This window comes from Neoarius graeffei, chromosome 10, assembly GCF_027579695.1.
Source record: "Neoarius graeffei isolate fNeoGra1 chromosome 10, fNeoGra1.pri, whole genome shotgun sequence".
In the NCBI taxonomy this organism is placed as follows: Eukaryota; Metazoa; Chordata; class Actinopteri; order Siluriformes; family Ariidae; genus Neoarius; species Neoarius graeffei.
Window position 1 is genome coordinate 23,622,911 of NC_083578.1, and position 27,466 is coordinate 23,650,376.

The 27,466-nt window shown below is 41.1% G+C and overlaps 2 protein-coding genes across 4 annotated transcripts in view; both read right to left on the reverse strand.

Moving 5' to 3' along the window:
• Positions 1-233: 233 nt before the first annotated feature.
• Positions 234-15,132, reverse strand: LOC132892968 (rhodopsin-like). Its single transcript, XM_060931574.1, has 5 exons — positions 14,396-15,132; positions 14,037-14,205; positions 11,630-11,795; positions 7,702-7,941; positions 234-984 (listed from the first exon to the last, which is right to left on the reverse strand). The coding sequence occupies exons 1-5, from the start codon at positions 14,754-14,756 to the stop codon at positions 856-858; spliced, it is 1,065 nt and encodes a 354-aa protein (XP_060787557.1). The 5' UTR covers positions 14,757-15,132; the 3' UTR covers positions 234-855.
• Positions 15,133-15,216: 84 nt separating this feature from the next.
• ift122 (intraflagellar transport 122 homolog (Chlamydomonas)) overlaps positions 15,217-27,466 on the reverse strand; it is a 190,742-nt gene continuing 178,492 nt past the window's right edge. For 2 of the 3 annotated variants that reach the window (XM_060931573.1, XM_060931570.1), the window contains exons 24-29: positions 23,819-23,984; positions 21,930-22,041; positions 21,653-21,781; positions 19,695-19,771; positions 16,723-16,887; positions 15,217-16,484 (exon numbers count right to left, since the gene is read on the reverse strand). In XM_060931573.1, the coding sequence (XP_060787556.1) occupies positions 16,398-16,484; positions 16,723-16,887; positions 19,695-19,771; positions 21,653-21,781; positions 21,930-22,041; positions 23,819-23,984 (736 nt within the window). In that variant the 3' untranslated portion in view covers positions 15,217-16,397. The remainder of the gene's footprint in view (positions 16,485-16,722; positions 16,888-19,694; positions 19,772-21,652; positions 21,782-21,929; positions 22,042-23,818; positions 23,985-27,466) is intronic. The other variant, XM_060931572.1, reaches the window with a different exon arrangement.

Sequence of the window (27,466 nt, forward strand, 5' to 3'; positions counted from 1 at the left end):
ACACCACTGTATACAGTAGCTTGCAACATTTATTGCACAAGGTGGCCCACTGTAGATTGTTTCTTCTGGACTAGATGGGGCCGGAGTAAGCTATGTCGTCGTTGACGGTCTGGTTCTATTCAAACCATCAGATTCGACATAAAGGGTAAATATTTGAGACGTGTTAGAGCAGGACAAAACATAAAAGTGGGCTGTACAAGGACAAAACGAGGAGCTTTTTCTTCTCATTTTTTTTTTATTATTATTTCACACTGCACAACAATTCACATGGTAACACACATCCTAACATTTCCTTTAACAATGAGCCAAATGCACCAAACAGAATCCCAAAAGCTGAACATGACATCCATGAACCTGTGATTCCAGATGTTTTTTCATGACTCATATCTGTCTGCCTTTCTCCCCATTCATTACATCATTCACTTGTGACACGCCATGACACACAGTGATTAACAGAGAAGGAGCAGGTCTTCTAAGTTCAGTCTAAAAGTCGAAACTACAGATTTATTGAAAAACCTATTTAATAAGCACAATGAGGAAGGATGTCCAGGGGGCTAATGATCATGAAAACAAATGGAATGTATCAAAGCTTGGCGTAACTCAATTGAACATGTTCCCATTAAATCCTACGTTAGATGACATGCCATGCTCCAGTGTGCATGTTACAGTCACACAACAGGAATCCAGAAACAAACTGCACACAATTAACTGCTTGATGGGAGACTAACCATAAATGCAAAGTCGTGAACAGATGACTGGCTGTTTAAAGGGCGGCGAATGAGAGCCTACTCCGCTGATGGTGTTTCTGGTGCGCTGGGGGGGGGTTGAAAGGGCTGGAGATCAGAGCTCACAGGTTCAGGCAGGGGTCACCTGGCTTGAGGTGACCACAGAGGACTGGGTCTTTGTAGAGGACGTGGTGCTGGTCTCATCCTCACCAAACGGGTTCTTTCCACAGCACAGGGTGACCAGCATGTAGTTCCTGAACTATCCCAAGAAAACAATAGTACTTATAAAGTTAGTACTAGAAGAATAAAGAAATAAAGACATTATTATTATGTTTGATGTTTGAAATGCCACCACTATGAATCATCTCATCTCATCTCATTATCTCTAGCCACTTTATCCTGTTCTACAGGGTCGCAGGCAAGCTGGAGCCTATCCCAGCTGACTACGGGCGAAAGGCGGGGTACACCCTGGACAAGTCGCCAGGTCATCACAGGGCTGACACATAGACACAGACAACCATTCACACTCCCATTCACACCTACGGTCAATTTAGAGTCACCAGTTAACCTAACCTGCATGTCTTTGGACTGTGGGGGAAACCGGAGCACCCGGAGGAAACCCACGCGGACACGGGGAGAACATGCAAACTCCGCACAGAAAGGCCCTCGCCGGCCACGGGGCTCGAACCCGGACTTTCTTGCTGTGAGGCGACAGCGCCAACCACTACACCACCGTGCCGCTCCCACTATGAATCAAAACCATAAAACCCAATGGACAGCATTAATAACTGGAATTACTTTTATTGCGCCAGTTTCAGCTTCTCTCATCTGTCTCTTTTCAATATTTTATTATTATTATTATTATTGCAGCGCGGTTTTTACATTTATTGTTACGTGTGGCGGCCTTTGGCGGCCATTTGCAGAGTCAAATTTAGACATTTTCTTCTTTTACACTTGCACTCCACTTATCGAAAAACAGCATTAAAGACTAATGTTAAAGACTTCTAAGTGTACAACAGGAAATGAGTTACTACTGATTATTATACATACAGGTAGGCATATCATATACTACAAATCAAAGGTTGAAAAAATGGCTTAATTTTTAGAAAACGGCCGTAATATTCTGCATTCGGATCACACGGTCCAAAATGGGCCTCTTTAATGAATGAGATCAGATGTTTTTTCTTAATAACTTTATTTTTCCAAGATATTTACATGGAAATTGGCAGGCACAGAGATGGTCGTATACTGAATACAAAGCTTGAAAAATTAGTAAAAACAAATTACGCAAATTAGTATTTAATTAGTATTAATTATGCCAATTAGGCAAAAACATTAAAATCAGTCCACTCAATAATAAAATAATAAAAGATTATTTCTAATACCCTCTTTGTGCTCTGTAGGCCTTTGTATTTCTCAAAAGTTGGGCCTACTAGTGTTTATATGAAAGGATATAAATGATTATTTTGATTAATATTCACAGCTTTCGAGGAGAACCTCGAAAAACCAGTGTGAGCCACATCCAATAAACAATTTACATTAATTGAATAGAAATTGGCCCTCGCATTTCTGACTTCTGGTTTTTTAAAATCTCATTCCGACCACTAAGATCTTAATATTTTTCATCAAAACAACTACAGTTATATTCTAAAAGTTATTTATTTACAGGAATCAGTTTGATTTAAAAAATAAGTAGGTAAAGCTATGAAAACTCACTTCAAAGTCTCCAGTGAATCATAACATCAAAACTAGCCGAGGGAAAATTTTGCTGAATACTTCATCAGAAACAGTGAGAGCAAGAGAACATCACGATAAAAGTTATCTGATTGATATTCACGAGTAATCCAGTCAGAAACCGATCAGAAGAGAGAGAGAGAGAGAGGGAGAGCCTGAGTGCTTTCCCGTGACTCAAAAAGTAAAGCACCGGCAGTTTCCCGACGTCCCGCGAGCAGAGTTTTTCCTCTGTTGTACCAACTTCAACCTGCCGATCCTCCCAAAGTACTGAACAGATCTTAACGATAGAAATTTCTTTGGAAAGCAGAGATTATAAGCTTTTTAATTATCATATTCACGATAGAAAATATTCAAGATTGAAGCAATGACAGATTTGGAAACTTAGATGAGCGTCTGCATGCAGAAATTTCACAGCACGGCCAGCGAGCATCTGATATGCCTAATACAGGACACTTTTTCGATGGGATAAAAACATGTATTCTATTCCCTTCTCGCAGGTTTCATTCATTTAGTTCGATAGCATGCAATATTGTTTGCATATCACTTATCCTATTTGTATAACGAAGCATTTCTTTGTCCGCCGGGAAAGAGAAAGACGTGTTGAACACCCGAAAGGCTACCAAAACTTCATTAGATGTTCTTCATGCATATTTACAAGAGAAAAACATACCAACGGACATCGAAAACCTGGAAAAGAGACACATCAGAGACGTAAAACTTCCGTGCTAGCGAGCGACTGTGACAATTTGCAAACAAACATGGCCGCCAGGTTTGCTTCATTAATTTCGGAAGATTTTGAGAGAATTTTGAAAGCGAAAGACGCGGTCAACACCTGAAAGGAATGTGTATGTATAATAATAATAATAATATTGGCTGGGTTTTTTCGTGGTATATCAGATATATTCCATTCAGCTCCTCGTCTTCGACTTGTTCAATATCATGCTAGCTGAATTGAATATATTTGATATACTACTCAACGCCAGCTAACATTATTTAATTATCAGCATCGTCCACATCGTTTGACATTTAAACATGAGCCTCGATGTATTTTCATGTTTAAATGAGGTCATTGAAACGCTTAAATAGCTTTGTCTGCCATCATCTGTACAGTGTGGAAGAGCTCTTCTCTGTTTTGATGATGCTGTGATGGCGAAGGAGCATTGTGGACATTGACAGTCAAATCTCAAATTGATTTGAGTAGTCTTATGTTTGTTTCACTGTAACACGTCTAACACAACTGTCGAACAACTCGATCCCAGCGTGACATTCCTTGTGTGAGAAAATCACACCTATCAAAAGTGAGGCAAGGTTAGAAAGAAGCCTGAATAAAATAAAATAAAATAAAATAAAAAAGAAAAACGTCTGGTTTCCAGAAGTTAGACATAGCAACTTTCGACTGTTTTTTTTTCTTTCTTCCAGGCCACAACACATTTGATCACATACATTAAACATTCAACAACTTCCCTAAGAGTTCCATTATAATCAAGTTTTAATTACAGGTTTTCCATTCTTTACTCAGTACTGACTGCAGTAATCTCACAATCTATAGACCATAAAGATTGCATTAAAAACCCTTCATTTAAATTCAAACACATCATCAGGTTACTATGGATACGGTCCAAACCACTGGAGCATTTGTGGGTGGTAAAAGAGAGCAACTGGACTTGCTTGAAGACATTTCACCTCTCATCCGAAAGGCTTCTTCAGTTCTGTCTGACTGGTAGGGAGCATCAGGTATTTATCCTCTCATGGATGAAAAGCTCATCTAAGGTGTCATTCAGTGCGTTTACATGCACATCCAAATCGAGCTACTGTCGGTAATCAAGCTAAGGGTCCCAGCAGGGGTGCCAGAGAAATCCAATCCTACATGCACACAAGGAAATCGAGCTATTGTGTGAGGTACATTGTGCACCCGAGCCACACGTGGCGCTACACGCCCCATCGTGTTGGTACACTTCCGGTTGTCGTCATGAAGAAGAGCTATTCAAGAGTATAAACAAAGTCATCAGTTCCGTGTTCACAAGAAGAACAACGACGAGGACAGCAACATCGAGAAGTCCAGAAGTGCACGTTTCTACTACTGTTGTCATGCCGACCAAGGCTGTTGTGTTTCCCGCTTGTGATCTCGTCACTTCCGGAAGGGGCAGTGCTGAAGTAAGTAGCTTGACAGGGTTTACATGCACTAAGTAGCTCGGCTACAATTGCATAATCTAGGTCGCGTAGCTCGATTAAGAGAAATCCAGTTCGGTCCGATTTCAGCCGAGCTAAGGTGCTTCCATGGCATTTAGAACTTCGATTTCAGTCGAGCTACGGCAGAAATTCAATTTTCTCTATGTGCATGTAAACGCACTGATTGAGTCATCCTGTTGGTGTGGGTCACTGGGGGCTGGTTGTGAACGGCCTCGAGAGTCGTTAGGATTAAAATAAAATAAAAGTCCTAACGACTCTCGAGGCCGTTCCCAACCAGCCCCCAGTGACCCACACCAACAGGATGACTCAATGACACCTTAGATGAGCTTTTCATCCATGAGAGGATAAATACCTGATGCTCCCTACCAGTCAGACAGAACTGAAGAAGCCTTTCGGATGAGAGGTGAAACGTCTTCAAGAATCTTCAAGCAAGTCCAGTTGTTCTCTTTTACCACCCACAGTTTACCATGACCTGGATGACTGAGAATCTTCACAGCCACTGGAGCATTCATTATCGCTACATTATTTGGATGAATGCTGTTTTTTTTGTTGTTGTTTGTATATTGTTTTTTTTTTTTTTTTAAATCAGTGCACCAAATATTCTCAATATATAGTACCAGATAAAAGTTTGGACACCCCTTCTAATCCGATGTTTTTTCTTTATTTTTATTAATTAAGAGACACTTCATGTCTTAAAGCAGTGTTTCTCAACCACCGGGCCTCTAATGGGCTGCGAATTTTTTCCCCTCAAGTTGAAGCTCATTTTTACTCGTAGTAGGGTACAATTGCTGGGTTGCATCCGACGTCACATCCGCCTCATGAAACTATGGTCACGCTACAGCTCGCGATGCTTTGTGATGGGTTAGCAATGAAAATGAGGCATTTTGGTAGCGATATGCATGTGAGCTACCGGTAAAAGTTGTGGTCACGTAGCAGGTGAATACTTGACTGTCAAGTCTTTGTGCACTTGAGTCTGGTGCAGCTCAAGTGGCCGTTGCGCGCGCACTTGGGACCCGGTCGTTATGGGAAACACCCGATACTGATTTGAGCACAATCAGCACGCACATATAAGGACGCTGTTTTCACGGAGGCTTCGAGGAGTATCATCATTATCACGGTCACGTTCGTTTCTAGCCATGTTTATAACGCTGTTTAAATACTCTGCTTTAGGATTCTGCTTTTGTAAATATCACACCTGCTAATAAACACTCTTCCTACACTTAGAACTGTCTACCACCGTCTATCTGCCATCTGTAGTGTCCTGATCCCCAGATCTTTAACCCAGCCACATATAAAAAGTTGTACTCCTCCATGCTCTTCCAGGTTTTTATCTGTTTGCCCGTGTAGAACGATGTCTGCAGCACCAGGTAGTTTGAGATCTCGGGGAACTCAACGGATGGATAATTTTCCAACTCGTAGGAAAAATCCTTCTTTGTTAGCGTGTAAGGATGTAATTCCATTGAGTGGTTTCTATATCCACTTCTTTTGAGTGGACTTCTTGCTTTTAATAACTTGCTTGTTTGCTGAACACAAACATGGCAATAAGTTCTTGTGTTAATTGACCAGACTTCACTTTTGGATCATTAATTACTTTTGACTGAGAACGCCCTGCATGCATGGTTTGGCTTCTGGCTCATCCATACAGTTTTAAATACAATACCTACAATTAAAAACAGTTTGTTTTTATTGCATTTATTTAATTCCTGGGCTCCCATCTGGAACAGGGAGTGATGTCACATCCTATTACAACAGATTATTAGATTCTAATAGAACAGATGAGCCAAAATAATTGGGGATCATTTTTAATGGACCATAACTCGTTACAAATATGAATAGGTGGGGTTTAAAGCAGAAATGGTCGAGAACCCCTGTATTAAAGTCATGATGGATGTCGTTTCTCTTTACTTAGTTGAGCGCTTCTTAACATAATATGGATTACTACAGTTGCGCTGTGGAATAGGGCTATTTACTGTATTTTTATTATTTACTATTTGATCTCAAATGCATTAAGAAGGCAAGAAACTTGTCTACTAATTAACTTTTGACAAGGCACATCTGTTAATTGAAAAGCATTCCAGGTGACTACCTCATGAATTTGGTTAAGATAATGCAAATAGTGCGCAAAGCGTCAAGGTAAACGCTGGCTACTTTGAAGAATCTAAAATGTCAAACATATTTTGTTTAACACTTGTTTGTTTAGCACGTGATTCCATATACGTTCCAGATGTTATTTCGTAGTTTTGATGTCTTCAGTATTATTCTACAATGTAGAAAATACAGAAAAGCCTGTGAATGAGTAGGGGTGTATAAACATTTGACTGGTACTGTTGACAAGGACCAGATATCTCATCTCATCTCATTATCTCTAGCCGCTTTATCCTGTTCTACAGGGTCGCAGGCAAGCTGGAGCCTATCCCAGCTGACTACGGGCGAGAGGCGGGGTACACCCTGGACAAGTTGCCAGGTCATCACAGGGCTGACACATAGACACAGACAACCATTCACACTCACATTCACACCTACGGTCAATTTAGAGTCACCAGTTAACCTAACCTGCATGTCTTTGGACTGTGGGGGAAACCGGAGCACCCGGAGGAAACCCACGCAGACACGGGGAGAACATGCAAACTCCACACAGAAAGGCCCTCGCCGGCCACGGGGCTCGAACCCAGGACCTTCTTGCTGTGAGGTGACAGCGCTAACCACTACACCACCGTGCCGCCCAGGACCAGATATATTATCTATAATATTATCGACACACACAAATACTAAAATAATACACAACATAGTAAACATGGACTGGTTTCAGACTGAACTGCTGTATACACTCTCAGAAATAAGGGGGTCACCAGGGGTGGTACCTTCAGGCGGGACACCTTTTGTACCTTTAATATTTACTGTATCGTTAGATATGTATCTTTCAATCTCTAATCTCAACACTGTTTCCAGAACCTGTACAGGTACACTATCACTCCGAAAACAAACCCATTAAAGACACAAGATGTAATCTGAGCGAAAAGTAAAAGTAAAAACAACACTGTTGCTGCTGTACCTGTCTGTTGAGGAAGATGTAGATAACGGGGTTGTAAAAGGCGGAGCTCTTGGCGAAGAACGCCGGTACGGTCATGAAAACAGGTCCGAACTCAGAGCCCTGGTTGGCAAATATGTACCATGCGACACTGGCATACGGCAACCAGCACACCAGGAATGCGATCACCATAACGACCACAATCCGGGTGACCTCTTTCTCTGCCCTCTGAGTGCTCTCTGACTCCTGCTGCTGAGCTGCGGCCTGGCCAAAAAAAAAAAAAAACAACAGCACGGGGGGGGAAGCAAATAGAAAGACTTGTCTTATTTTATGTTTTCTGATCATAGATTAGATGATGCAAACATGTAAAATTATTAGATACACATTCACTGGATATGAGCAATCGCATGCTGTCATGATACGAATAAACAGCAGCCAGTAGAAACCAGGGCTTGTGGACATCTACAAATTTTCCTGTAGGTGACTAGAACAAGTCCTCAAGAGACGTGACATTATTAAGAAAGTTTTAAAAAGCAGTTTCATAGTATGTTCTGCCAAAACAGAGTCTCGAGCTAAAATAAAATAAAAAATAAAGAAACTAACTAACTTACTTTCTCTCGTGTGTGTGTGTGTGTGTGTGTGTGTATATAAATAAATAAATATCAGGTCGTTCTGTGGCTGGGAAGTTATTTAATTTGAAGGGATTCCTGAGCAAATAACATGCATGAAATCGCTCGCTTCGCGCAGTCAAGCAGACAGAGGAAGTCCGTGTGCTGCGCATGCGCAGGTTTACCTTTGGCCGTGCACTGACAGTTCCATCATTCTGTCGCTAAACGAACAGCTGATCACACCGAGGTGCTCGCTGACCGCCGATATTTATTAGTTTGGTTCTGCGTTTCCTTTCCTTTGTATATAACATAACGTCTTTTATTTTTTTCGTGGTCCAGTTTCCATCAAATCCTGCGCTCTGATTGGCTGGCGAGTGGGTCCGTATCTTATGGTACGGACCCCGGTTACAGACCCCGGTTACGGACCTCTGGCGACTCGCTCGTTCACAACAACAACAAACATAGTAGCAATTTTTGTCAACATTTATTTTCCACATTTCTCAGGAGAATAGCATTAATTTTACATCATGGATAGCGATAACGACAGTGTTCACAATGAACGCGAGTGTTACTACCCTGAGGAAGAAGAAATAAATGAAAACATTTCAGGAGAAAGCTAAAAACCTCTAACTGTTGCTAATGCCGAGCAAAAACATGGCTGAATCCTGAATGACTCAATTTTGTATAAATAGGGGACTACATAGGCGGCAAAATGTAGTTTTTTTCCTGCCATGGAAGTGCACTTGTATACCGAGGAGGAAGCCATTTGCATTACAGCCGTGAATGAGGATTCAAAATGGCGGCTCGGCTCGGTTTTCCCTTTCAGGCGCTCTCGTTTTCTGTTAGAATTTGGTAAAGAAAAAAATAAATATATTATTTACCAGCTTAAGGTCAGTCTGTATGGTGAAATACCGTGACCTCGGCCTTGAATACTGACCTCAGCCCAGAGGGCCTCGCTCAGTACTTTCAAGACCTCGGTCACGGTATTTCACCATACGGACCTCCCAGCTGGTAAATAACATATATTTCTTCTCACTTTCCGTTACTGTAGTTGGTCTTTCACGTTTCATTCGCGTCCTCCATTTTTCTCTCCTGTTTCAAATTTGTATCCCACAATGCCTTGCGCAAACGGGAAAAGCCCACCACGTCATGCATGATGTAGTATCTTGTATTGGGTCATGGTGAAGCAGGAAAAAATAGCAGAGAAAGTAGGGCCACATGGCCCGAAATTGTTTTGTTAGAAAAAAATAAAATTGGAAGTCTGTGATTCAAATTCAGTAGCTTTCGGTCCACTAAACAAAAATAATTAGGTGTCAGGGAAAATTATTTTAATGACCTACACTTGAAAAATCTGAAAGGCAGTCTAGCTTTAACCCTTGAAATCCAAGTACCTCAGTTGTAGAATTGTCTTTTCAGTGCTCTCTAATCTGTTGACTTGTTTTCTTTTATTCACAGTTACACTTTATTTCATGGGTTGATGTAAACCACTCTATGAATTGATGCGTTTTCATATTTTATATTGTATCACTTTTATAGTTTTTAATGGGTTTTTTTTTGAGGACCCTTCAGTAAATCATTCTGACGTTGGCACCCTCAATAAAGATCGTTTATATTTGGAAAAAAAAAAAAGCGCTCTGATTGGCTATTCTACTACTAGGATATCAGCTCATATACCGTGATTAGAGAAAAACAAAATGGCGGCGCGCGTTACTGAACCAACTGAGGATGAAACAAAAACTCTACTCAAAAACAAAACTAAAAAAAAAAAGTACAAAAAAAGCAGCAAAATATGGAATCAAAGTATTTGATGGTAAGAACGTATATTTTTTTTCCAAAAACGGTCATTTCGCCAGTTTGTTTACATTCTAAGCGGAAATGATTTTGTCGGACGTTTTGTATCAAGTTTTTATTTATTGAATTTGCAAAAAATAAAAATGCTCTCTCTCTCAAAATACAGTGAATGTGGATGAAAAAAAAAATAGTTATTCCGCTCAATCTTGTTGTACACAGTTTATAGCCGCTATCAGCTCATGTGTGACTCGATTTCGTGGAATAACTGTGAAATGCATCAATATTTGAATGTATTTAAAATCAGAAGGCACATTTTAATTTCATGATTAGCATGTGAAAGTAAAAACCTAAAGATAATTAACGGCATGTCAAACTCATAAATACAAACATATTAAAGGAGAACTGAAGTCATTTTTTAACTTGCTTTATTTCTTAATTAACGTGTTATTCAATTATGTTTTCACTTTTAGTAACCTTATATCGTGACTCATATTGGCGACTAATTGCAATTAAATATTATATTTAAGTCGGCCCAGCAGCCGACTAATCTGGCACGTTTTAACTGTGCGACAGTAATGACGTAAATAATGGCATCGCGGAGTACTGTCCGAAAGCGGGGTTTTTTTTTTTCATTTTATCAATGAGCTCACTATAGTCTTCTATATAGAACTCCCTAGATAGTGAGCAGGGAGTAGTGAACAAGTGAGTGATTTCAGACACAGATATAATATGCTGCTTTCTTTACTCACACAGGGAACATTTTTTCTGTAACATTTAAAGGAGAACTGAAGTCATGTTTAAACTTGCTTTATTTCTTAATTAACGTGTTATTCAATTACGTTTTCGCTTTTAGTAACCTTATATCATGACTCGTATTGGCGACTAATTGCAAATAAATATTATACTTATCGGCCTGTTCGGTTTTTAGCCGTGTTGAATTTAGTTCGTTTGGTCCACGGCAGGCGTCGCTTATCCGCGCGATCTTCACGAGACTTGTGCGAGACTTCGAAACGTGAAGCGTCAGCCAGGTGTCAGTGCCGCCATTTTGAAAACTGTTTTCCAAACAAAATATTGCACAAAAACGAGTTTAAATGACGATTACTGCCTACTTTTTTCAAACTTTCCTGATTGCTAACAAAACAAACAAAACTTCCGGCTTGATTACGTCAGCATCCAAAAGAGGGCGCGCGCGTCTTTTGACAACGTTGGCAGATGTCGGTCACTTTGATTTCCGCTGTACGTTTTACTTCCGTTCTATGACGTCTTGCACAGGTCTCAACGAATCTCGTTTACGGCCGTCGCTTTGACATACGGACTGATATATTACAGAGCATATTTCAAACACTCATAACTTGCTATAGCAGTGACAAAATAGCGATCAAAAATGCATTCCGATATTTAATAAAATGAGAGAAATAGAATTTTGATGATTAAAAAATTTGCCTTCAGTTCTCCTTTAACTATTCATACTGAACTTCTTTGTCATGTTGAACGCATTTAACTAGTCTAAGAGTGTGCATGCATATATATGTATGTATGTGTGCGCTGCTCACCGCGCGAACAGTGCAGAGAAGGCGGCTGTAACAGAAGAAGATGACCAGAAGCGGGATACAGAAATGCAGGATGAACATGTAGATGACAAATGACGTGTTGTTGTATTCAGGTTTCGGGGTGTAGTAATCTATTCCACACGAGCACTGCATCCCTTCTGGAATATACCTGTATACAGTAAGCATGTGTACACACAGATACACAAACACACAAAGGTTTCAAAATCAGGTTTTGCCATGAATCTTTAAGCTTTTATTAAAATATTTTTATTGTACTATTAACATACTGATCACATGATATCATCAGCATTCAACGAAAATCTGTAACCGTTCAGTCTCATTAAAACCCGTGAAAACTCTCCTTTTTGTGAATCGGGCTGATGAGTTGACTTCGAATGAAATAGTTTGCATAAATGCATACGATTGGATAAGCTGTAAAACAGGGAGTGCTAGAGCAGCCATGCTAGTTAAAGGAAATTAATCGTAAAAATATGGATTTACTTGTAATTAAGCACTTTGACATGTAATTCAAAGTAGCACTAAGTTGTGGTAGTCATTCTGAAAGGGTATTGATTATTTTCACATTTAAAAGTGGTGTAGTGGTTAGCGCTGTCGCATCACAGCAAGAAGGTCCGGGTTCGAGCCCAGTGCCCAACGGGAGCCTTTCTGTGTGGAGTTTGCATGTTCTCCCTGTGTCTGGGTGCTCCGGTTTCCCCCACAGTCCAAAGACATGCAGGTTAGGTTAACTGGTGACTCTAAATTGACCGTAGGTGTGAATGTGAGTGTGAATGGTTGTCTGTGTCTATGTGTCAGCCCTGTGATGACCTGGCGACTTGTCCAGGGTGTACCCCGCCTTTCACCCGTAGTCAGCTGGGATAGGCTCCAGCTTGCCCACGACCCTGCACAGGATAAGCAGTTACGGAAAATGGATGGGTGGAAGTTAGGGCATCGGTCAAAACATGTATACGCCGCCATATTCATCTGTACCGCTATAAGGATACCGTGAAAAGTCAAAATGAGGCTGACGCAGAAGTTGCTGAAGCCAGATCCAGGCGAGACCCCACCATTTGCTTACCGCATGGTCTTCTGTGGTCATTTTTTTCAACCTCATATTTAGTGCAGTTATTTTCATCGCAAACTTTTTTTTTTTTTAGTCCCATATTGTTGTATTCTCTCTGTGAAGTGTGTTCTGTGAAAATAATACTGTACTGCATAGCAATTTGATTGTAAAAATCGTCCTGGCCAGTCAACTTGTCCGCCGGGATCGTCACGGCATGGCTCTCCACTAGGTGACGAGAAGCAACTCTGACATCAACTCTGACGGCGGAACGAAAGCATTCCTTATAATTAAATTACGCATTTTCTTGATGTTTATTCCATTTTAGACGCATAAAAACATTACAGAAACGCTGTCCTAGAATTGATAGGATCGGTGACGTGAATTGGGTTCGTTTTCAGTGATCATTTTCTTTAATGATTAGAAAACTAGAGTTGATGAAGAACAACTTTATTCATCACACGTACACGTGAAATTCCTCTCTGCATTTAACCCATCTGAAGCAGTGAACACACACACACACACAACTGAACAATGAGTACATACGCATACCCAGAGCAGTGGGCAGCCATGCTAACAGTGCCCATGTAGCAGTAGGGAAGCACCTAGGGCATCAAGGGCACCTCAGCCTATCAGCCTAAGGCTGCCCCATGGTAACCTAACCGCATGTCTTTGGACTGTGGAGGAAACCCACACAGAGAACATGCAAACTCCACACAGGAAGAAAGGCCCCCGTTGGCCACTTGGCTCGAACCCAGAACCTTCTTGCTGTGAGGCGACAGTGCTAACCACTACACCAACTATGGCTGTTTTTTCATAACTACATTTAAAAAAAAAAAAAAATCAGCTTGGTCCGCTGAAATAATTTGCTGGGTCCGGGTTCCTCCAGGTATATCATGCCCATGCATTATATTTATTATCTCATCTCATTATCTCTAGCCGCTTTATCCTGTTCTACAGGGTCGCAGGCAAGCTGGAGCCTATCCCAGCTGACTACGGGCGAAAGGCAGGGTACACCCTGGACAAGTCGCCAGGTCATCACAGGGCTGACACATAGACACAGACAACCATTCACACTCACGGTCAATTTAGAGTCACCAGTTAACCTAACCTGCATGTCTTTGGACTGTGGGGGAAACCGGAGCACCCGGAGGAAACCCACGCGGACACGGGGAGAACATGCAAACTCCACACAGAAAGGCCCTCGCCGGCCGCGGGGCTCGAACCTGGACCTTCTTGCTGTGAGGCGACAGCGCTAACCACTACACCACCGTGCCACCCTATATTTATTATTAAGAACTGAAACTTTCCATTTACTCTTTCGGAGATGAAATAACATTGGAATACTGTTACCTGGACCAGCCAAGCAATGGTGGGCCAGCACAGGTGAGGGCCATGATCCAAGTGAAGCCAACTCCAATGATGGCGTGCAGCTCTCCAAAACGAAATGTGGACACAGGCTTACACACCACAATGTAGCGCTCAATAGCCAAAACTACCAGGGACCACAGGCCAATCTCACCTTTAAAAAAAAAAAATTAATTCAATACGTCTTAAAGAAGATTTCAAGCTATAGAAATTGCTTAGTCCATAGGTCACCTATAAGATAATGCGTTCAAACTCTTTCAAAATATATTGCAGTAAAATTATCCATCATATTCTACAGCACAAAGTGACTCCAAACCAAACCCAACTAGTGTTGGTTGACTCACCTCCCATGGTGGCGAAAAAGCCCTCGATATTGCACCCGGTTACACCCAGGACAAAATAGCCATGCAGGGCAGTGTAGAGAGTGACCGTGAAGCCTCCGAAGACCATGAACAAGCCGGAGACAGCCAGGTTCAGAAGAATGTAGTTGAGGGGTGTGCGGAGTTTCTTGTGTTTCACAGTCACGTACAGAGTCAGGGAGTTGATCGGGAAGGCAGTGATCATGAGGAACAGCATGTAGGCAGCTAGCAGCGAATATTTCCACGGCTCGGCGAGGTAGTATTGCGGCTCCTCGAACGGGCTGCGCACCAAACCTGACTTGTTGGACATCGGCACGTAGAAGTTTGGACCCTCTGTCCCATTCATGATGACAGCAGAGACTCGGAAATGCAAGAGAGAACACAAAAACAGACAAAAGAAAAGAAAACAAGCAAAAAAAAATATCCTTGGACTCTAGATAATGTGGAGAAAGGGTCAGTCCCTGAGAACAAGTGATCAACTCCCCAGGACACTGAGCGGCTCTCTTATATGCCGCCCTCCTGAGGGATTAATCTCACCGAAAGTGGGAGATTAGTGCAATTTGATAAAATAGGGTGACTAATCCTTAAGATACACTGAAGGACAGACAGAAGGCACCATTTGAAGACGTTCTTATATTCTTCTCTATTATTATTATTACTATTATTATCATCATCATCATCATCATCATCTCTCCCAAATATTCAGAGCAAAATAATAAACAGCCCCACAGGGTCCGTACTAGCACCACTCCAATTATGAAATTACAAAATTGAATTTCTAAAATAAATCACAGTGCTCATATATGTACATCTTAAACATTTATTGCAAATGAATAAATTATCAAAGTATTACAATGATGATATAAAAACAATGACTTCCTCAGAAGAACAACAAAATATATAGTCTATGGAATGTTCTGGAATTTTTCCCCATTATAATCCAAAAGCAAGTCAATTAATAGTTCTAGAGATGCTTTAAAAAAAAAAAAAGGTTTAAAGCTAGACGGCCTTTCGAGTTCATTAAATCGGTGAAATTGATTTCCCTCTGAAATTTGCTCATTGTGATCTATATTTCTGTAATATCTTACAAAATATCAGGTCGTTCTGTGGCTGGGAAGTTATTTAATTTGAAGAGATTCCTGAGCAAATAACGTGCATAAAATCACTCATGTCGCGCAGTCAAGCAGACAGAGGAAGTCCGTGTGCTGCGCATGCGCAGGTTTACCTTTGACCGTGCATTGACAGTTCCATCATTCTGTCGCTAAATGAACAGCTGATCACACCGAGGTGCTCGCTGAGCGCCGATATTTATTAGCTTGGTCCTGCGTTTCCTTTCCTTCGTATATATCACCACGTCTTTTCTTCCCGTTACTGTCGTCGGTCTTTCACGTTTCATTCGCACACTCACGTCCTCCATTTTTCTCTCCTGTTTCAAATTTGTATCCCACAATGCCTTGCGCAAACCGGGAAAGCCCACCACGTCATGCATGACGTAGCATCTTGAACTGGGTCATGGTGAAGCAGGAAAAAATAGTGGAGAATTTAGGGCCATGTGGCCTTAAATTCATTAATAGTTCTATTTATAAATAAAATTGGAAGCCTGCGATTCGAATTCTGTAGCTTTCGGTCCACTAAACAAAAATAATTAACTGTCGGGGTAAAATTCTTTTTATGACCTATACTTGAAAAATCTGAAAGGCAGTCTAGCTTTAAGTGTCATCTTGCACGCTCCAGCCATTTCCAAATGCTGTAATCGCCTTTCCCAGGCTGAGTATTCTGATCTCTTTAATCCTATCAGAGCTATCGGCTGAGGTGGCGCTTTCCTTCTGGCTCGAGGATCATCGCCAACGTTAATGCTGCCACCGTAAACATATATACTTACTGATGCAAATCTCTCGTGAAGGCTCATAGGCATTCAGCTTGGGCTAATCCATAGACCCTATAAATACCAAACCAATATATAATGCACCAAGTCCATTCGGGTGAGCTAGTTGGGCTCGTCGATGGGTCGGCGACAGTAAGGACAACAATTGTGCTGGAGAACCAATAGTTCGTAATCTTCACTGTGGAACATCTGTGGGACAGGCAGAGGAAGGACGGAAACAGGATGAAACAGCACAAAGAAGAAAAATGAATCACATAAGAAACAGGATGGGAATTAATTATCGTGTGGCCAAGAATGAAAGAAAGAAATTGAGGTAGATCAGATAGTGTGATCTCATTTGCTTAATGCTGACTGGCCCCTATTGTATAAATTAAAGAAGCACGCAAACACAGTGTGTGTGTGTGTGTGTGTGTGTGTGTGTGTATACCTGAAAGCAAGAGGGGCACATGGTGATGCTGACATCCGGCAGTAGAGAGCGGTAGTACTGCCAGCGCAGAGGCTTGGGCCAGCGCTTTATCAAAACATCTCTTCTAGACATGGAGCTCAACACTGCACGACTGACCACAACTGGAACAAACTCACTGCCCCCCTGCTATAAGACACACACGTGCAGACACACCAGTGACCACAGACGCACAGTCGTGAAGTAGTGAAGCAGGAATGGAACTGAATGTGAATACATTATTTGCAATGAGATACATTCTACATAGATACAAATACAGATACCGTACGAGCAGCAGACACACTTGTGTGTGTGCATTTTGTTTTTTTAACAAAAGCTTGCCAGAAAGGTTCTGGTTGAATCGTGAGGTGTGCATGGGGAATGGGAAGCCTGCATGGGCGGGAGGTTTTTGCTTTCCTGTGGATGTGAGCGGACAATCAGATATAGAAGAAGAAGCCGCCTTTATTTGGTCACTCGTACACTCAAGCACAGCGAAATTCCTCTGCATTTAACCCATCTGAAGCAGTGAACACACACACAACCGAACAATCAGCACACACTACCCAGAGCAGTGGGAGCAGTTGGGGGTTAGGTGCCTTGCTCAAGGGCACTTAAGCCATGATACAGAGGGAAGGGTAAGTGCCGTTCATTCACTCAACTCCCCTCACATTTTCCCTGCCAGCACTGGGAATCAAACCAGCAACCCTTTGGGCCCAAGGCTGCTTCTCTAACCTACAGGCCATGGCTGGCCCTCAAATAAAATATAACGCTTACAGGGCAAACTAATTAATATCAAGTGTTGCACAGCGCATTTACAGAATCGATTCATTCATCCTTAGTAACTGCCTGGTCAGGGTCACGATGGTTTAAATTAGTAAAGAAGTTTGCTTATACTTTGGGAAATAGAACTAACCAAATTCACAGGTAGGTCCAAAAACTAATAACTGTGTGAATGGGATTTAAAATGGAGGGGGGGAAAAAAATCCCAGCTGCACGCACATCCTTAGTTGAGACCAATTATGAACTCGTATTCACAAACTCGTGTGATGTAAACCGAATCTGAGGAACTGTCAGAGGCAGAATGCACAGATGTGCTGACATTTCTACATATGGATTATATTTCACAGTGCATCCCAGGGGCTTAGTCACAGGGCTTGGGTTCAAGTTCGAGTTCGGATTTGGGTTCAGGACAGGAAAGAGGGAGGAAGGAACGCTTTCCAGTGAAGGCCACACCCACTACAAGTTGAAATCTGAATACAGACAGGTATGAATATATTGAGCACTATAATACTGGCAATGCAGCTTCCTATAGTCAAGAAAGCTGGTTCATATGCAACCCCAATTCCAAAAAAGTTGGGACACTGTATAAAACAGAAATAAAAACAGAATGTCAAGATTTGCAATTCATGGAAACCTTGTATGTCATTGAAAATAGTACAAAGACAACATATCGAATGTTGAAACGGAGAAATTTTGTTTTTTGAAAAATATATGCTCATTTTGAATTTGATGTCAGCAACATGTTTACTGCTCTATTGCATCACCTCTACTTTAAACAACACTCTGTAAACGTTTGGGAACTGAGGAGACCAATTGCTGTCGTTCTGAAAGAGAAATGTTGTCCCATTCTTGCCTGATATACAATTTCAGTTGCTCAACAGCTCAGGGTCTCCTTTGTCGTTTTTTACGCTTCATAATGTGCCAAACGTTTTAAATAGGAGACAGGTCTGGACTGCAGGCAGGCCAGTTTAGCACCTGGACTCTTTTACTACGGAGCCATGCAGTTTTAATATGTGCAGAAAGCGGTTTGGCATTGTCTTGCTGAAAGAAGGAAGGCCTTCCCTGAAAAAGATTTTGTCTGGATGGCAGCATATTGCTCTGAACCTGTATACATCATTCAGCATGAATGATGCCTTCCCAGATGTACAAGCTACCCATGTCATGTGCATTAATGCACCCTCATACCATCACAGATGCTGGCTTTTGAACTGTGCACTGATAACAAGCCGGATGGTCCCTCTCCTCTTTAGCCTGGAGGATGTGGGGTCAATGATTTCTAAAAAGAATTTCTACTTTTGATTCGTCAGACCTCGGGACAATTTTCCCCTTCACCTCAGTCCATCGTAAAAGAGCTCGGGCCCAGAGAAGGCGGCGGTGTTTCTGGATATTGTTTATATCTGGTTTTAACTTGCATTTGTGGATGCAGTAATGAACTGTTTTCACAGACGATGGTTTTCTGAAGTGTTCCTGAGCCCATACAGTGATTTCCACTACAGACACGTGTCTGCTTTTAATACAGTGCCGCCTGAGGGCCTGAAGATCACAGGCATCCAACGTCAGTTTTCAGCCTTGTCTCTTGCATACAGAGATTTCTCCAGATTCTCTGAATCTTTTAATGATATTTTGTACCATAGGTGATGTGATCCCCAAATTCTTTGCAATTTTACATTAAGAAACGTTATTCTTAAATCGTTGCACTGTTTGCCCACGCAGTCTTTCACAGAGCACTGAACCCCTCCCTATCTTTACTTTTGAGAGACTCGGCCTCTCAGGGATGCTCTTTTTATACCCAGTCATGTTACTGACCTGTTGCTAATTAACCAAGTTAGGTATTTTTTTTAGTGTTACACTTTTTCAGTCCTTTGTTGCCCCTGTCCCAACTTTTTTGAAACGTGTTGCTGACATCAAATTCAAAATGAGCATATATTTTTCAAAAAACAATAAAATTTCTCAGGTTTCAAAATTTGATATGTTGTCTTTGTACTACTTTCAATGAAATACAGGGTTTCCATGATTTGCAAATTATTGGATTCTGTTTCTATTTATGTTTTACACAGTGTCCCAACTTTTTTGGAATTGGGGTTGTATCTTATTGAGAGGAGATGCTAAATGAAAACTGAATGTAGGTTTTATACACATAATTCTTTCCTTCCTCAATCTCTAAATCTTTCTCTCACCTCGAAACTCAGTTTGGCCATAAAGGGATCTTCTTCAGGATGTTCAACATCATCATCCAGCCTTAGCAACTGACTATCTGCAACAAACGCACAGTTAAGGAGAACTACACAAGTACACACATCTTTTGGTTACCATCTGTTTCATATTTTCGAACGCTTTGACACATTGCCCTAAAACTGCTCTGCTTCACACTCTGGGATATTTTCCCTTGCTTTCTTTCATACGTATGTTCTTACCAGACTGTTCATAAGTTCTAAAGATTGTACAGTATCAGTTGTGGTCAGAAGTTTCTATACACAGGAAAGAATGCCATCATGGACATGTCATGGCAATACTGCGCTTTCAGTGATTTCTGAACTGTTCTTTTTCTGTGGTGGAATGATTGTACAAAATACATTTTAATGGGGGGGGGGGGGGGGGGGGGGGACCAAGAGTTTGGTGCATTCGTTTTAATTTATTAGCTCTGATGTGTATTTGGGATCACTGTCCTGTTGGAACACTCAACTGTGTCCAAATTTCTGATGGTTTGAGGTTATGTTGATGATTTTTGAGGTTCTTCTTCATCAATCCATCCACTTTGTGCAATTCACTATTTCCACGAGCAGCAAAACAGCCCCAGGGCATGATGCTACCACCACCATGCTTAACAGTTCCTCTGTAGCTCTGGTCAGTGTGGCAAAACAACTCAATCTTTGTCTCATCTGACCAAAACCCTTCCTCCACAAAGCTTTTTCTTTGTCTGAGTGGTCAGCTGCAAACTTTAGTTGACCTTGAAAGTGTCGATTTTGGAGGAGGGCCTTCTTTCTTGGACAGCAGCCTCTCAGTCCATGGCAATGTGACTGTAGACAGCGACACTGGTGTTCCAGAAGCTTCCAGTTCATGGCAGGACTGGGCCTTGATGATTCCTGGGTTATTTCTGACCATCCAAACCAGTTTTCTGTCAACTGAGGGTGACAGTTTTGGTCGTCTTCTTCCAAAGTTGCTTGGCAAAGTGGCTACACCTCCCAATAACTAGTACTTATATACAACTGATGATCCTGGAATCTGCAGTTGTTTAGAAAATGCTTCAAGAAACATCCCTGATTCGTGTAAATCTATAATCCTTTTTCTCAGATCTGCACTAAGCTCCTTGGACTTTCAGATTGTACTGTGGGTTGGTCAATCCAATGAGTACTGTCAAACAAACCCTTTTTTTGTTAGCACAGAGAAGCTACCAGCTATATCAATCATGATCACTAACAGGAAGTTAAGAGGCCTTGGCCTTGACAAGTTAAAAGACATTTTGGAACTTTCAGCACCACTGAATTAATAATCGAAATGGGGGTTATGTATATTTTTGACCCTGTATGCATAGCTTTGGCCCTGTTTTGATTTCATAAAACCCAAAATAATTTAAAACTTGTGCACCAAATTATTGGATATTATTTTATATTAAAATATGTTGTACAACAAGTACAACCACAGAAAAAGAAGAGTTCGACAAAATCACTGAAAGCCAAATATCGCCATGACATTCTTATCTGTGTATGTAAACTATTGAGCACAACTGTATTCTCTGGTCATCTTTTTTACAACTGAAAGTACAAAAATGTATTGCAAATAGCATGAAATAATAAGGCATTGCAATTATTAAGAACGTTTTACCACTACAGCAGGTGTGGTTTATTTAAAAATCTAATTAGTATAATTTTATTTAAAATGCTCCGCTGATTTAAAAAAAATAAAATAGTAACACTGGCCGACCACATCACATTATTGTAATTTAGTTGAATTTAAGTGTCACATCTGATGTCCTTCATTCTACTTAGGTAAGAGTACGTAAGCAGAGCTAATCCAGTGCTGGGGATCCTAATTCACTTAGCTATAACCGCACATACACCCTTCTCCATACTGCTTATTGAAATGCCCCGTAACCACACACACATTGTGTGTGCACATGTGTATGGTAAAAGGATACCGCTTCTGTTCATTTCCTGCCAGCGGGGTGTCTTCTTGTCCGCTCGAGGAACTTCCAGGTCAATCAGAGATACTGCTTCCTCATCTGTGATCCCTTCCTCTAGATAGAACTCCACCAAGGGAAGGACTTCTAAAAAAACAAACACACACACAATTATATTTAGTGGACTCAAAGATTCAAATCCTATTTCATAAGGATTAAAATGGATTACGTGGTCCATTTAAATATTAAACGCTTTGGCCCTTTGATGTGACTGACAGGCATGCTGGCCACTCACCATAAGAGGAGGCGGAGTAAATAAACGGTTGTCTGCAGTTGACACAGGCGTTGCCCTGGTTGTTCAGCAGCGGATTGTGGGTGGAACAGCGGTAACACATTGGAATTAAATCCTAAAAAATAAACACACATATAATATTATATATTATTATACATACGGGTCACTTTTTCCATGGAATAAAAACGTATTCTATTCCCTTCTAGTGGGTTTACTGATGGCATGCAATATTGTTAGTATATCGCTTATCTTCCATCTACTACACCACTCTCCCCAATGGAGAATGAGCGTGCAATATTGCTATAATATTGCACATTGTCAAGACAACACGACATCACATGTCAGAGCTCATGCGAATATCCAATGACAAAACCTGCGTAGAATCATTATTTTGTCGGCTGGGAAAGCGAGAAGATGAGGCTAATCCAGTGCTAGGATTAAGCACTAAATAAATAAACTGAAACTAAAGATGCGCTGAACACCCAAAAGACTACCAAAACTTCATGATATATTCTTCATGCATATTTACAAGAGAAAAACATACCAACGGACATCGAAAAACTGGAAGAGAGACACGTCGGAGATGTACAACTTCCGTGCTAGTGAGTGACTGACTGACTGTAAACAAACATGGCCGCGAGGTTTACTTTGTCAAAAGCGGAAGATTTTGAGAGAATTTTGTGTGTAGTTGTCGATATTGATTTTAAAAGTAAGTAAATTACAAAGGGAAAATAATAATATTCAGCTTGATTGCGCTAGCATTGGTCTTCGCTAACACTACACCAGTTGGAAGGTAACTGAACTGCCATGCTAACAGCACTGAGTCGTGGGTAAGCTAGCGTTGGCCTTCGAGAACGTTGATAAGAGTGTATGTACATATAATAATAATAATAATAATAATAATAATAATAATAATGGTTTGCTTTTTTTCATAGTCTATCAGATACATTCCATCCAGCTAGCATGATACTGAACTTGTCTTCGCCTCATTCAATATCATGCTAGCTGAATGGAATCTATCTGATATACCACTCATTCGCCAGCCAATATTATTTGATTATTAGGCAAACAGGACACTTTTTTTGATAGAATAAAAACATGTATTCTATTCCCTTCTAGCGGGTTTCATTCATTTGGTTTGACAGCATGCAATATTGTTAGCATATCGCTTATCCTACGTGTGTTACGTCACTCTACCCAATGGAGAATGAGCATTGAATATGGTTTACGATATTGCACGGTTGTCAAGATGACATGACGTCACACGTTGGAGCTGATGCGATACGTATGACACGTAAAACTTCTGTGCTAGCGAGCGACTGTGACAATTTGTAAACAAACATGGCTGCCAGGTTTGCTTTGTTAAATACGGAAGATTTTGAGAAAATTTTGAAAGAGAAAGACACACTGAACGTGTATATGTGTAATAATAATATTGGCTGGCTTTTTTCGTGGTATCGCAGATATATTCAGCTACTCATCTTCGAGTTGTTCAATATCATGCTAGCTGAATGGAATATATCTGATATACCACGAAAAAAGCCCAGCCAATATTATTTAATTATGGCAGTACATATATAAGTCAGTGTGTACTACCATAATGCCAAACACTTTCAGATTCAGTCACAGAAAACATGTCTAAGGCTACTCGTACAGAATGCCATATTTTAGGACACACCTTTTTAAATTTTTTTATATTTCATTACAAAAATGATAAAGTATAATTTACAAATATGTCAAAATAAAGAATGCTCCGAATGATTTACCAACACTGGCACAATGGTCATTGAAGGAATATAACATTCTGATAGACACAGGCTCTAAAACTTTTTGAAATCCTATTATAAACACATAGCTAGAACATCGGACATTAAGAACACACACATACACACCTCACTGTCACGGTAGGGTTTGGAACGGACAGTGAGCGAGCTGAGCTCCATGCTCTCCTGGAATTGAGCTGGGATCTTCAGGCCCTGGAGTTTCTCAAAGGCATGCCGCGCCACCTTATAGGCCCCCAGTGCCTTACTCTGCTTAGCCAATGCATACAGAGTATAGCTGACCGGTCTGTCAAGGATCAAGGCACCAATCATGGAGTTTCTTACCCAAACAACAAATCCTAATTTGATAATGTACAATTTCTGCTATCCAGGTCATTCTGAACATCCATATCTGTCATTATGCACAGCATAATACAACCCCGATTCCAAAAAAGTTGGGACAAAGTACAAATTGTAAATAAAAACGGAATGCAATAATTTACAAATCTCAAAAACTGATATTGTATTCACAGTAGAACATAGACAACATATCTGTGGCAGCGGGGGCGTGGTCAAGCGCCGGTCTGTGACAGGAGGGCGGAGTCAGGGAAGGTAAGTGGCAGAATCGCGACACCTGAGAGTAATTAACCTGTGTTTGTGTGTCTTCCCAGTGACCGCGCCCTATATCAGGAGGGAGAGCGAGAGAGGAAGGGGCTCTCATCCCTGAACCAGACGCCGGTTGTGTGTGTGTGTGTGTGTCTGTGCGAGTGATTATTGTTAGAATGAAAAGTGTGGCAATAAAGCCAAATTATAAACCTGATCTCTGTCCTGCCGTCCTCTGTGCTCCACCCACACATAGGGAGTCCTACAATATCAAATGTCGAAAGTGAGACATTTTGAAATTTCATGCCAAATATTGGCTCATTTGAAATTTCATGACAGCAACACATCTCAAAAAAGTTGGGACAGGGGCAATAAGAGGCTGGAAAAGTTAAAGGTACAAAAAAGGAACAGCTGGAGGACCAAACTGCAACTCATTAGGTCAACTGGCAATAGGTCATTAACATGACTGGGTACAAAAAGAGCAACTTGGAGTGGCAGTGGCTCTCAGAAGTAAAGATGGGAAGAGGATCACCAATCCCCCTAATTCTGCGCCGACAAATAGTGGAGCAATATCAGAAAGGAGTTCGACAGTGTAAAATTGCAAAGAGTTTGAACATATCATCATCTACAGTGCATAATATCATCAAAAGATTCAGAGAATCTGGAAGAATCTCTGTGCGTAAGGGTCAAGGCCGGAAAACCATACTGGGTGCCCGTGATCTTCGGGCCCTTAGACAGCACTGCATCACATACAGGGATGCTTTTGTATTGGAAATCACAAAATGGGCTCAGGAATATTTCCAGAGAACATTATCTGTGAACACAATTCACCGTACCATCCGCCGTTGCCAGCTAAAACTCTATAGTTCAAAGAAGAAGCCGTATCTAAACATGATCCAGAAGCGCAGACGTCTTCTCTGGGCCAAGGCTCATTTAAAATGGACTGTGGCAAAGTGGAAAACTGTTCTGTGGTCAGACGAATCAAAATTTGAAGTTCTTTATGGAAATCAGGGACGCCGTGTCATTCGGACTAAAGAGGAGAAGGACGACCTGAGTTGTTATCAGCGCTCAGTTCAGAAGCCTGCATCTCTCATGGGATGGGGTTGCATTAGTGCATGTGGCATGGGCAGCTTACACATCTGGAAAGACACCATCAATGCTGAAAGGTATATCCAGGTTCTAGAGCAACATATGCTCCCATCCAGACGACGTCTCTTTCAGGGAAGACCTTGCATTTTCCAACATGACAATGCCAAACCACATACTGCATCAATTACAGCATCATGGCTGCGTAGAAGAAGGGTCCGGGTACTGAACTGGCCAGCCTGCAGTCCAGATCTTTCACCCATAGAAAACATTTGGCGCATCATAAAACGGAAGATACGACAAAAAAAAAGACCCAAGACAGTTGAGCAACTAGAATCCTACATTAGACAAGAATGGGTTAACATTCCTATCCCTAAACTTGAGCAACTTGTCTCCTCAGTCCCCAGACGTTTACAGACTGTTGTAAAGAGAAAAGGGGATGTCTCACAGTGGGAAACATGGCCTTGTCCCAACTTTTTTGAGATGTGTTGTTGTCATGAAATTTAAAATCACCTCATTTTTCTCTTTAAATGATACATTTTCTCAGTTTAAACATTTGATGTGTCATCTATGTTCTATTCTGAATAAAATATGGAATTTTGAAACTTCCACATCATTGCATTCCATTTTTATTTACAATTTGTACTTTGTCCCAACTTTTTTGGAATCAGGGTTGTATATGTATCAATGCATGGGAATATTTTGAGTAGCCTATGAACCAATAAGTGGGGCAATGATGATGAATATATGTACACAAACACTGAAAAACTTCCTAAAGGAAGCGAGCTATTCTGAAGAAAGAACTTCACCTCACTATAATAACATAAGCAACTTCACATTAAACCATTTTTCCTCGGCTAGCTAAGTCAAGTTTATTTGTATAGCGCTTTTAACATTAGACGTTGTTGCAAAGCAGCTTTACAGAAAATTAAAGACTTTAAACATGACCCATCCTCATTTGGGTGATAACAGATAGCGTGATTATAAATAACTTGCTTCTATAACGGTGTCCTCCATAGCCACAAAGTGTAACTGTGTAACCAGGAAAATTCATTATAGTTTTAGCATGAAGTCTATTTTGTTGAAGGTATAAACTGTTCGGTGATGGAGACTTCAGTGCAAAACTGTTCATGACAACTGTAGTCCTCAGCCATAGATGCAGTACTGTAAGTGTCCAGAGCCATCTTCCAAGCGCGACTTTCGACTGTCCATATGAGGCCGTCCTCCTGTAGGGCATCAGGGTGGATCAGGCAAGTCTGAGGAGCAGAAGAGGTCAGCATCACTGGTGTCTCAGGAACGACATGTAACTCAATAGAGAAAGACAGAAAGAGGAAAGAGACAGGGGACGAGAGAGAGGGTGAGGAAAAAAAACCCCACAGCTTGTTAGGTACAGTGACGCTTGAAAGTTTGTGAACCCTTTAGAATTTTCTATATTTCTGCATAAATATGACCTAAAACATCATCGGATTTTCACACAAGTCCTAAAAGTAGAGAAAGAGAACCCAGTTAAACAAATGAGACAGAAATATTATACTTGCTCATTTATTTATTGAAGAAAATGATCCAATATTACATATCTGTGAGTGGCAAAAGTATGTGAACCTTTGCTTTCAGTATCTGGTGTGACCCCCTTGTGCAGCAATAACTGCAACTAAACGTTTCCGGTAACTGTTGATCAGTCCTGCACACCGGCTTGGAGGAATTTTAGTCCATTCCTCCATACAGAACAGCTTCAACTCTGGGATGTTGGTGGGTTTCCTCACATGAACTGCTCGCTTCAGGTCCTTCCACAACATTTTGATTGGATTAAGGTCAGGACTTTGACTTGGCCATTCCAAAACATTAACTTTATTCTTCTTTAACCATTCTTTGGTAGAACGACTTGTGTGCTTAGGGCCGTTGTCTTGCTGCATGGCCCACCTTCTCTTGAGATTCAGTTCATGGACAGATGTCCTGACATTTTCCTTTAGAATTCGCTGGTATAATTCAGAATTCATTGTTCCATCAATGATGGCAAGCCATCCTGGCCCAGATGCAGCAAAACAGGCCCAAACCATGATACTACCACCACCATGTTTCACAGATGGGATA

Bases quoted from the DNA above. Each gene is read 5' to 3' on its own strand.
- LOC132892968 (XM_060931574.1), bottom strand. From the start codon at position 14,756: ATGAATGGGACAGAGGGTCCAAACTTCTACGTGCCGATGTCCAACAAG. The intron at 14,206-14,395 runs GTGAGTCAACCA...TTTTTTTTAAAG, and splicing joins CTTTTTCGCCACCATGGGAG to GTGAGATTGGCCTGTGGTCC. The intron at 11,796-14,036 runs GTAACAGTATTC...TACTGTATACAG, and splicing joins CCATTGCTTGGCTGGTCCAG to GTATATTCCAGAAGGGATGC.